We start from the raw sequence: 11769 nt of genomic DNA, 5'->3' as shown, positions 1-11769 counted from the left end.
TGGCTGCTAATCTGCTGCCGCTAATCAGCTGTCGCTAATCTGCTGCCGCTGGCTGCTAATCTGCTGCCGCTAATCAGCTGTCGCTAATCTGCTGCCGCTGGCTGCTAATCTGCTGCCGCTAATCTGCTGGCCGCTAATCTGCTGGCCGCTAATCTGCTGGCCGCTAATCTGCTGGCCGCTAATCTGCTGGCCGCTAATCTGCTGGCCGCTAATCTGCTGCCGCTAATCTGCTGCCGCTAATCTGCTGCCGCTGGCCACTAATCTGCTGCCGCTGGCTGTTAATCTGAGGCAGCAGCCCTCAGATCCAATGCAGTGAGCGGTGCGCCCCCCGGTGGCCCTTACAGAGCTCCGTAGCTCCTTTCTCGGCGCTGACGGGCGTTTTGGGGGGCAGGTAGGGCCCGGGGCCCCAGGTGGACAGCGCCCGCTTGCTGGTGTCGAACTGCTGGGTGAAAAACTCCTGGAGCTTCATGACGATCTTGATGAGGTCAGGCGTTGTGGAGCGAGAGATGATGACCTGGAAGATGTCCCACTGCAGGTCGCCGTGCACAAAGATCTCACTGGAGGACAGAGACAGATGAGTCACTACGCACGGTTCAGACATTTATCTGGACTAACCTCCAGCTGCTTTTTTGTTTATTTTAAGTCTTTAAACTGTTTGGAGGTTCAGCTTATTAACTCAGTTTGTTACATTTAATCCACAGTCTGAAGAAAAAGTGAAGATGATTCACTAGGATGTTTATTTTACACTAAATAGTAAAAATATTCATTTCAACTTCTTCACTTTCGACTTTTTAATATTTTGCACAAAATATGAAACAATAATATCAGCTAATCAGATGAGATCAAAACATTTTGGTTCATTTCTTTTCTGCCAACTAAAGTTACTGTGAGAGTATTAGAACCAGATTAAATCGTTTTGTTTTAAAAGAGATTAAATTCTGAACCAAACTGTTAGGATGAGGAAGACGAGCATCTTGTCATGACTTTATTCTCGTGTTTTCATTCTCCCTTTTCTAAACTCTGCTGCTGTTTTTATTTTCAGTTCTTTTCTCCTCTATGGAGGCAGAAATGTTTCTAGATGTTCTTTGTGACTCCAGTGTGCCACCTGGTGGTGACCCCTCACCCCAGCCGTACCTTTTCTCGGAGAGGCTGCTGTCCACCGTACACAGGTTGACCTTCCACTCGTCCTGCAGCTGCAGGTCGGCGTTGCTGAACACGCCCATCAGGATGCTGGAGCCCATGTAGTCGACCCGCGCCTCCGTGGAGCCCATGGTGATCTGGATCTTGTGGCCGGGCTGCTGGTTGGGATGCTCCGAGATGTGGGCTGCAGAAACCGCAGAGCCACACAAACACGGCTGAGAGCAGAGCCGACTCGCTGCATTTACTCTCAGCAGAACCACCAACACAAATATAAAACCCTCCGAGACATTATGGATGAAATTTAAGAGCAGCATCAGGACGGAAACGTACTAAAGACAAAGTCGTATCTTATTCAGCAGAGTTCAGTAGCACAGAATGAATGCAGCATCAGCAACAGATGGGAGCCAGTGGCAAAGACACACGTCGTCCTGGAAGCTAGCTAGCTGGCTAGGGGGCGTTAGCATCTAGCTAGTGGTAGTTGCAGAACACAATGAAGATATCGTGGACAGAAAAATAAACTTCATGCAATGAGATGCAGTAGATCTGTGAAGCACAGACCCGTGATTAACATATTTAAGGTCAACAACGAATTTTAGACATTTTAAGGCCTTAATTTTAAATACATGAATTTAAAGAGTTAGTATTTGATATATCCAGTAACTATATTACCTTCAGTTCTATAAAAGTGCTGAATATGTCAAATATGACAATTTTTATTTGCTTATTTAATACCTTCAAATTGGGCCTCTGTCTCTTTAAGAAGCTCCTGCTCTTTCTGAAGCTCCGCCTCCAGGAAGTCATTCCAACATGGCTCCTCTATTAACCCTTTAACGTTTTTACCAGCGTTGCTCTGAGCAGCAGCTCCTATGATGAGCTCAGCAGCTGTTTGCCAATTGCTGCTGGCTAGTCTGAAGGAGCTGAGAGGGGGCAGCTGCGGCCGGCGTTTACTCACCGACCATCTCCAGGGTGTTGACGTCGATGTTGCCACCCACCACGCCGCCCTTGGAGTCGAGCTTGGAGCGGCCCAGGCCCACCGACATGCTGATCTCGCGGTCGCGGTTGCTGCCCACCGACAGGCGGCCCTGGCTCTTCAGGCCGCTGGTGGTCCAGCTGCAACCGCAGGAACGCCGCCATCATCCACAGACAAACTCAGGTCCACGAGACCCAGCAGTTTTCAAGATGGCCGCCAAGGTTGTGGTGGAAAATTTAATTTTGAAATCTCCAATTGGATGAATATGTTTGGTGTCAGCCTTCATCTTTTGAACCACAAAACTCTGGTATTTTCTTGATATTGTGTTTCCTTTCTCTGCTAACAAACATTTTAAAAAATGAGCAGAGGCTAATGCTAAGCTGCTAACCTGTAGTCTGGCCAATCAGGAGCTGCCAGAAGTTCACAATCTTTGATTTTTTTCTGATCTACTAATTTAGTGATTTCTGGACCCAGCAGAACCTCGGCCGGCCTCAGGGTAAAATGGCTGCTGGTTGCTAGGCGACCACCTACGTGTTGTTGCCCATGACGTTGCTCATGTTCATCTGGACGGTCAGCTGTTTCAGGTTGATGGCGAACACCACCAGCGTCTCCCATGGCGACCCCTGTTGGCCGGCCGACTTCCCGTTCTTCCCAAAGGCGGGCGTCGAGGTTTTGGCCATGGACTCTACAGGAGAGAGGTCAAAGGTCAGGAGGAAGCCGGCGCCGGGGCGGTTTGACCCACGGGGGCAGTTACCGCTCCTGGGGGCGGACGAGTCGGACACGCTGCGGGTGCGGCCGGGCGCCGGGGACTTGAGGTGGCCCAGGCCGCCGGGCGACATGTTGGCGTGCTCCGAGAAGACGTTGGGCGACTGCGACGCGTGCGGCGCCGCTGAACCACCGTCCCAAGTCCTCCAGTACGCCTTCCGGCTGGACTCGGGCGACAGGTGCTGGGCGATGCTCTCCGCCGAGTCCGGGGTGGCGGGGCCCGAGGCTGTGGAGGGAAACGGCTGATGAGACGGCCGCCGCCGCAGAGCGTCGGGAGCTGTGGGGCAGGAAGTGCTTACGCGGCAGGTTGATGGTCTGGTCTCCCAGGAAGAGGCGCCTGGCGATGCTGCGGCGGTACCAGGCCCGGGGGAACGCCAGGATCTCACTCAGGCGCCGCATGTCGTACTTGAAGGAAGCCGACCCGATGTCGCACACGGCTGCAACGACAACTTCCTGTTTAACCGACGTCACTTCCTCTAAAACCACAGCCACACCGCTCTAATCGCTGCAGAAACCTCTGATTCAGAGACCTGCCGCTGCGCCCCCTGCTGGCCGAGCCCGCCTGTCCTCCAGCCGGTTGCTAGGAGACGCTGCAGCCTGACCTTTACCTGCTGGTTCCTCCAACCTTTACTTCAGCCTCCCTAGGAAAATAAGTACACCCCACTAGCCAGGCTGGAGCACGGCGGTGGAGGGGTCATGTTGTGGGACCGCTCCTCAGCTGCAGGAACACCTTTGATGCCAGACCATCTGTTCAACAGCTGAAGCTCGGTCCAAACCGGGTCATCAACAGAGCCAAGACCCAAAACTCAGCAGCTGATCTACAACAGGGCGGCCTACTCAAAGCCCAGACCTCGAACCAGACAGATGCTGCAGCGGGTCAAAGAACCTGAGGAACCATGAACGGACCAGAGCTGGGCACAGGGTGTCCTTAGTTTCATGGGCTCCTACCTGAGATGTTGATCAGGGTGGTGTCCATCTTGCCTGCCTTGGAGGCGAAGCTCTCGATGAAGGTCGGCGCTCCGGTGCGCCTCATGCGCGACAGGCTGACCTTCACGAACTCCAGGTTGATGCACAGCGAGTCCTTCCGGCCCGTCACCGACGACGGCTCGTCGTCTGCGGGAGACCGGGGTCAGAGTTCGGTCTGCCGCTCTGTGACCTTAAAGGTTCGGAGTTCGACCGCTTACCTAGAGGCCCCGGGCCCGGAGGCAGGCCCGTGACGGCCGATTTCTGCTTCCCGGCGCCGTACGGGTGGAACACGTAGAGGGAGAAGTCCGACATGCAGGCGGTGAAGCTCAGGCCGGACGAGTTGCTGGGCGGCCCGGTCAGGTCCGACTGGCTGCTGCTGTGGCGGCTTCGGCCCAACGGGCTGCCCAGCTGGGGAGACGCTGGAACAAACGCACCGTCTGTTAGCTAACCAGAACCAGACAATGCACAACACCATTTTATGGAACATTTGTAATAAGTCATGTTAATTAACGCTTTATAATTTATTCATGAAAAACTATAAGCTAAAGATTTTCAAAGTTAGCAAAACGGCAAATGAAAAATTTGCTTTGCTATTAGCGCATTTGCGGTAGAGTGCCAATTGTCAAGAATCCAGCGGGTCCCAGCAGAACCTTCCCCCTACCTCTGCTGGGGGGCAGCTTGGGGCCGTGTTGCCCCGGCGGGGTGGAGGACGGCGGGTGCGGCCCGTCCGTGGGGTTGGTTCCTGTCGGCGTCTCCAGTTCTCTGCGGTTGGAGGAGAACACCAGGTCCAGAGACGGCAGCTTCAGCATGCACTCCACCCTGGACATGGGCAGGCAGCTGAAGCGGATCTGGGAGGGCTGGAATCAGACGGGTCCGTCAGAACCAAACGGCACCAGAGAGACTAGCTGCAGCTGCAGAGGTCACGGTTCGGGTCAAACCTGGACTCTGACGTAGACGACCACATCCACCGGGAATGAGGAATAGGCCGAGGTGGAGGAGGAGACCAGCGAGGTGGTGGACTCCTCCAGCGGGTCCACCGGGTCAAACTGACCCATGTCCTCCTCCTGGGTTGCCGTGGCTACCAAGACAAACATAGACTGTGAAAGGAGGAGCGCCGAGTCGGTGGAAGAAGCCGTCAGCGGCACAAAACCGACCTGCGTAGCTCCGGTCCACCGGCGTGATGGGGATGGTCTCCAGAGCTTTTTCCAGGAAGTCCAGCAGACACGGACTGATGACCATTTCCTCCGGCAGAGTCTGAAGCGCCACCCAGGCGTACAGCTTGGCTGTCTTCACCCCACTGACGCCCTTCCCTTTGGCTGCAGGAACACAGAGCCGGAGCTGAAACTGCTAGGAGCAGTCCGGATGAAGCGGGTTGCTTCAAATATAAACCACAAGAACTCCAATCCAGAGGTTCACATCAGATCAGAGGAGACGGCCATGCAGCTAGAAACACTGACAGCCTTCAAGACAGAGAGACAGATAGCTAGCTATCCAGACAGATTGCTAACGCTACATAGCTGTCTCACTGTTGGCTACATAGATAGCTGTACAGATAGAAAGATAAATACTGAAGAGTCCACATTAATTCATCAGACGGAGGAGCATGCAGCTAGATGCTTCAATGTAGATAGCTATATAGCTACACTGATAGCTATCTATATAGATAAATAACTAGATAGCAATCTTTAGAAAGATATCCATATATTGATAACTCGATAGCTAAAAAGATAGTTAACTATCTAGCTAGATGAATGGGTACCTAGGTCTAGATAGCCATCTAGCTAGCTATGTAGATAGTTACACATGGCCACAGACAGCTTGATAAATAGCTTGATAGCAAGAAAGCTCAATAGGCTCAATAGTCAGATAGATAGCTACCTGTCCAGTAAGTTACCTGGACAGATAGCTAGCTAGCTCGTTAGCTCGTCAGAAAGGTAGCTAGCTGTCTCCAGCAATAGAAAGCTTGATAGCTAGAAACACAGATATTCAGAGTCCAATTAGCTCATCAGATGGAGAGGGTGCAACAGCATGCAGCTATAAACGGAGAAATGCACGGTACCTGCAGCAACAGGTGGGGGCGGGGGAGCTAGGAGCGAGTTAGTCTTGCAGTGGACAGCATTGGGGGGGTTTGGGCTGCTATCTTTCATACCATACAGCTTGGACTCTTTGGAGAGCGTGCGGGGCAGAGAGGATCCCCGCGAGGCATTGGGAGAATCCGTCTTCAGCGTCTTGGAGTTGTAGTGTAGCTGCAGGAGAAGCAGAAAGATTTCAGATTATAATCCCAAACCCGGAGAGAGGAGGACGTTCAGAGAGCTGCTGACCTTCACGTCTACGCCGGGGATGTAGAAGACCGTCGTCTCCAGGTCGTTGGACTTGGTCTGCAGGGTGGCAGGGCCTTTCTTCCCGGCCAGGAGGTGAGTGGAGGAGCTGTAGGCCGGCTGCAGCTTCTTCTTCTTTGGAGGAGAATCCTGGTCCAGACTCCTGAGGATACGGTCGCAGCTCCTACACAGAAGAAGAAGAAGAAGTTCTCCATCGGCGCACATTTGCGAACCCAACCAGTGAGAGAGGGTTTGACCTGCGCATGGCGACGTCCTCGTGCTCCGACTGCTGAGTGGTGGGGTGAAGGACGCACTTCCCGCTGTCGATCTCCACGCGCACGTCCAGCTCGAAGTCGATGTTCTTCTCCGGCGCCGGGCTGCTGAAGCTGCGGCTGGCCGGCGTGCCGGGCCAGCGTTCGCTGAACAGCTGGCTGACGGCCGAGAAGCCCGACGGCTTCCTATGGGACGGATGGCTGAGAAACACAGAGGCTTCCTGAACCAACATTTACCCCGAAAATCACCACAACAAGGAGCCGCTGCTCTTTCCTTTGTGATCAACATGAAATGTTCATTTCTACTGCATGAGGAAATATCTGACCTGGATGAAGAGCAAAACGTTTTCTAGACTAACTTCATCCAGCTCTGTTGCTGGGCGAAAAACCACAACTAGATATTACTACAACTAGCCATCTAGCTCGATAGATGTTCAGCTCACTTTCAATCTATCCATCAAGCTACAGAGCAAAATCGCAAAATAGATATCCAACTGTCTATCTGGCGATCCAGCCATCTAGTTTCCAGGAATCCATTTAGCTAGCTGGCTAGATAGCTACCCAACTAGCTAAATAGCTCTGGATAGATGGATAGCCAGCTAACTACTCATCCTGAGATAATCTGAATGGACTTGGGCGACTCCATTTAGAGCCTGAAGCTGAGAATCGCTCTGAGCTGTAGCCACGGTTTGCTCCAGTCCCGACTTTGTGCTGCCAGAGCCGATATTGGAGTTTGAACTCCATCAGGTTGGAAAGGGAACCAGAGCAAACGGACACAACTCAGAACCACTTCAGCATGGCAGCACAGAACCAAACCGCGGCTTCACTCACAGCGGCCGGCGGTAGCTCGGCGGTCTCTCGAACTCATCCTCCTTCTCAGAGTCCTCGGAGGACGAAGAGGACGGGTCGTCGCGCCTGGAGTCGTAGTGCTGGAAGGGAACGGCGGGTGAGAAGACGGCGGGCGTGGCGGGGGCACTGAACACCGACTGCTGGCCCTCCGCCGAGGATGGAGGATGGAGGTGAAGGTGATGATGAGGGTGGGATGGGTCGTCGATGGTGACGGACAACAGCTCGCACTCGGACTCCTCGGGAAACTTTCAGAGAGGGACAGAGAATCAGTCCGGCGGGATCCAGACGGACCAACGGGTCCAACGGCCTGAAAACCCAATGAACCAAAAGACGAAGCGACCCGGTGTCCACAGACTGAACGGCGCCATGAAACAGAGAAATTTTCCCACAAGGATGGAAACCATCGACTCCAGCAGACCAGCAAACTCCCTCCAAAGAGCGGTCAGAACCGGTTCTGACCGGGTCCAGCTGAAGGTCGAGCAGAGAGAAGCAGAAGAGCAATGAGGGAGGTAGGTGGGAAGTGGACAGGAAGGAGACGGGAAGTGGACGGGAAGGGGACGGGAAGGGGACGGGAAGTGGACGGGAAGTGGACGGGAGGTGGGCAGGAAGTAAATGGGAAGGGGGACAGAAGGGGACAGGAAGTGGACAGGAAATGGACAAGAAGTGGACAGGAAGTGGGCAGGAAGTAGATGGGAAGGGGGACAGAAGGGGACAGGAAGTTGGGCTGGGCTGCTCGGGGGACCGTCTGGACCTTCTGTCCCAGAAGCAGGAAACTGCTTCCTTTGAAACAGCTTGACCTTTCACACAACCGGGGTCAAAGGTTCTTCTGATGGCACCGGGTCAGAACAACCCAAACAGAACCAGTGAGGCCTCCATAGTCCTCTATTATTCCATCCACTTTCTGCAATAAACCAGCAACACCACAGCATGATGCTGCCACCACCATGCTGGGCCGTCAGAAGTCAGCTGGTGGGGGTAAAACATGGGGGCGGGGACTGACGCAGGTCGTTTGTTAGGAATAAGGTCAAAACGTAACCTTATTCGTTATGTTTTTTAATATTAATTTAAATATTAATTTAAATTTATCTTTAAATTAAATGCATTAAAATGCATTTAATTTAAAATGCATTAAAATGCATTTAAATGCATTAAAATGCATTTAATTTAAAATGCATTAAAATGCATTTAAATGCATTAAAATGCATTTAATTTAAAATGCATTAAAATGCATTTAAATGCATTAAAATGCATTTAAATGCATTAAAATGCATTTAATTTAAAGATAAATTAAATGCATTTATATTTAATTAACGAGGATAAATTCCTGATGAGGATCTTTTGTCAGATTAAAAATATATTTTGAAAATAAACTGAGCAGAATTTAAAGATCTTAAATCTTTGTCTAATCTATAAAATGTTTCACAGTGGAGTTTCTAAAAAAAATCTGCCTTTTAATAATATTTAAATTTATTTTAAGGGTTTGTATATTAGCCTGATGCTTGCCTAAAGTTGGAAACAGTTAAAATGAGTAGCTTTTGGTGAACAATAATTAAGTTGCCTTTTATTGCCTCATTTTATCGAAAACATCGACATTATGTTGAGAAACAACCAAAATATTACTAACGGAACAAAGTAAACAGGTTATGGTGAGTTTTAAAATGACTCGCCTTTTGTTGCTGGTTTAGTTAATTAGAATCGATGCAATTCCCTGAATCTGATCCATGCGATATTTTGCGTGCACATTTTACACAACAGGTGTACCATCTGTCAGACCCGTCAACCCAGCATACTTTAGGGTAATGCGCACATCGATGTTACGTCACATACTGCTTACTCAGCTCTGCAGCTGCGTCTCACCTGAGCGGCCGGCGCCTCGGCTGTCCCTGACCCGCCTGCCGCTTGAGTCCCTGTGTCCTGCGGAGTTACACGGATCAGACACGACGCGTTTTAAATACAGCAAACATTTCTTTCCTGCGGCACCAGCAGGCGGGCTGCAACGCCTTCCCAGTTAACGCGCCTCACCTGCGGCTCTGCAGGCGGCCCTGCCGCTGCTCTCCGCTGAAAAGCACAGAACCAAGTCACACCTGACATTTCCACTTCCTGAACCTACAATCTGCTTCCATATTGTTCATTTGCGAAACGAAACTTAAAATGTCCTTGTCGTCACACAGTGCAGAGTGAATAATTTAATATTTGTACCTGTAAACCAGGGTCACTTTCCTCAGGAGAGCCGATCTGAGTGGGTTTTGTTTCCTAGTCGGAAGAACACAAGCCTGCATTAAAGCTGCTAACCGCAGAGCTAACAGTGAAAACACAAACCAAACCGGACGGAGCTTCAGAGACTAAACTCACTAACACGTCGTACCGGAGGGACACCGGTCTCAGTAAATCAGTCACAGTGAGATTCACGCCTCAAAGTGGCAAATCCTGCAACAGCGCCACCTTCTGACGGGACGATCAGAGCAGCACGACTTTCCTTCAACGTTTTACTAAATCAGCCGATAACATTCAGCTGCCAAGCTAAATGTTTTCATAGCCATTCAGCTCAGAGCTAAGCAGGAAGCTAAACATTCACAAAGGTAAATATTTGATTTTCTAGCTAGCTAACAAGCTAAATATTTAAGTCAGAGTTTGCAAACTAAATATTTACCTTGGATCTTAATATTTAGAATATTTGGAACTAAATATTTAGCTTCGAGCTAAAATTTTAGAGCTAAAATTTAGCTTGCTAACTAAATATTTCATTTGAAAATGTGACGTTAATTTGTGACCGTGTACAAACGGCTAACGGGTCAGTGGAGCCTTCAGCAACACACAGACACACAGACATATATATATGTAGATGATTGTATATCTGTGTGACTTAATGAGAACTTGATCATCCAAATAAAATCACTTCAGCTGCAGAAAAGCAGCTCAACCAGCCAGAAAAGCCCCAACAATCATAGGAATGCTGAAGTAAAAGCTGAGCTTCAGTTTCAGGCCTTCAGCCAAACATGCAGAGATGTTAGAAAGACAGAGGAAAGCTGCTGATGCAGATTCATAACAGGATGACATCATGAGGCAGTTATTGCTTACGCAGCATCAAATCAGATGTTTGCCTGCAGAAACACGTTTATTAGTGAAGTTAGAGCTGCTATGCCTCCTGTTGTGATTCGACTCTCAGCTCAGAGGACAGATCTGATTTGGTTTCCCAACATTGAACCGTCTACCTTGAATATCTCTGCTGGGCTGACAGGTGAACGCTCAGAGACCAGAACCTGAACTTTATTCTTTAATTAAACAAAGTCAAGAAGAAAACAGATCCGTTAGAGCAGCAGCGGCGTCAGGTGAAGCTGCAATCCAACAATGTTCCTGCAACGTCTAACCAGGATCCCTGCTGATCGGTCCGCGTCCCGCCAGCAGGGGGCGCAGGACTTTACCTGCTCATGGATGTTGAAGGTGACGCGAGGCGAAGGAGCGGACACGTCCACACGGACTTCTGGGAAATCATCCACGTCCCCGATCTTAGAGCTGCAGACAGAAACGTTACAGAGACGCTTTCTGTGACATCAGCAGAGCCGAGCCAATCAGAGCGCAGCAGGAAATGACTGATGGCTGCAGAGCATCCCGACGTTTCTACGTTCGCACTCTGACCTCTGGCGTTCGATCCGTTTCTGAGGCGGCCGGCCCGCCGCCGCCGAGATGCTTTTGGAGCGGCTATAGCTGGGTTTGTAGCCGAGGCCCCACTTATCCTTCAGGGAGGCAGCCTGCAGGAAACAAACGGGTCAGAGCAGAACCAGAACCAGAACCATCCTCCAGGATCCGCGTCGAGATGTTTCGATTTACACATCGATGACTTCTGGAGGTGAAATAAAACCTGATTATGCTGATTAGAAATGTTTCTCACTGATGTTTCATATATTTTCTCCACTTTAAAAGAATGAGGAAAAAGGAAAACACAAAAAAGGTAAAAAAATAAAACCGTGAACGAGATGCAGTTTGACTTCTTCCTCCTGAGCGACTGCACTGAAAAACCTTCATAAGGAATAAATATAAAAGCAGCTTAGAAACGTTTCAGAAGCTTTAAATCGTTTCCAGTATTGAGACGTTTGTAGATTTGCAATAAAACTCAAAGATGAATCTCAGAGGAAGTAAAAATTAATAACTGAGTTGTTGCTACGGTGACGGGTTGGCGGCTTTGACCCGAACTGACCCTCATGCTGGAGCGGCGCAGCTTCTTCCTGACGTCCCTCCTGATGTCCTGGACGGCCACCGACTCCAGCTGCTGGTAGCGCTGGATCTCCTGGTTGATGGTTCCCTCGCTGGCGCCCAGCTTCCTGCACACACACGGCGCCGCATCGTCACAGACACACACGGCGCCGCATCGTCACACACACACACGGCGCCGCATCGTCACACACACACACGGCGCCGCATCGTCACACACACACACGGCGCCGCATCGTCACACACACACACGGCGCCGCATCGTCACACATACACACAG

General features: G+C 50.5%; 1 protein-coding gene across 1 annotated transcript in view; it reads right to left on the bottom strand.

The window, feature by feature from the left end:
- Positions 1 to 11769, bottom strand: part of LOC103154210 (uncharacterized protein KIAA1109) — a gene marked incomplete at its 5' end in the record, with an annotated part of 48057 nt that overhangs the window by 3153 nt on the left and 33135 nt on the right. The window contains 19 exons of the mRNA XM_016662501.1: positions 305 to 557; positions 1135 to 1324; positions 2093 to 2250; positions 2642 to 2795; positions 2865 to 3101; positions 3175 to 3312; positions 3824 to 3988; positions 4060 to 4260; positions 4503 to 4698; positions 4780 to 4919; positions 4996 to 5157; positions 5901 to 6087; positions 6163 to 6343; positions 6417 to 6632; positions 7263 to 7525; positions 10493 to 10552; positions 10703 to 10793; positions 10917 to 11029; positions 11476 to 11599. Of these exons, the coding sequence (XP_016517987.1) occupies positions 305 to 557; positions 1135 to 1324; positions 2093 to 2250; positions 2642 to 2795; positions 2865 to 3101; positions 3175 to 3312; positions 3824 to 3988; positions 4060 to 4260; positions 4503 to 4698; positions 4780 to 4919; positions 4996 to 5157; positions 5901 to 6087; positions 6163 to 6343; positions 6417 to 6632; positions 7263 to 7525; positions 10493 to 10552; positions 10703 to 10793; positions 10917 to 11029; positions 11476 to 11599 (3229 nt within the window). The remainder of the gene's footprint in view (positions 1 to 304; positions 558 to 1134; positions 1325 to 2092; positions 2251 to 2641; positions 2796 to 2864; positions 3102 to 3174; positions 3313 to 3823; positions 3989 to 4059; positions 4261 to 4502; positions 4699 to 4779; positions 4920 to 4995; positions 5158 to 5900; positions 6088 to 6162; positions 6344 to 6416; positions 6633 to 7262; positions 7526 to 10492; positions 10553 to 10702; positions 10794 to 10916; positions 11030 to 11475; positions 11600 to 11769) is intronic.

Source organism: Poecilia formosa, unplaced genomic scaffold, assembly GCF_000485575.1.
Source record: "Poecilia formosa unplaced genomic scaffold, Poecilia_formosa-5.1.2 Scaffold376, whole genome shotgun sequence".
Taxonomy (NCBI): domain Eukaryota; kingdom Metazoa; phylum Chordata; class Actinopteri; order Cyprinodontiformes; family Poeciliidae; genus Poecilia; species Poecilia formosa.
This window is presented reverse-complemented; position numbering and strand designations above follow the sequence as displayed.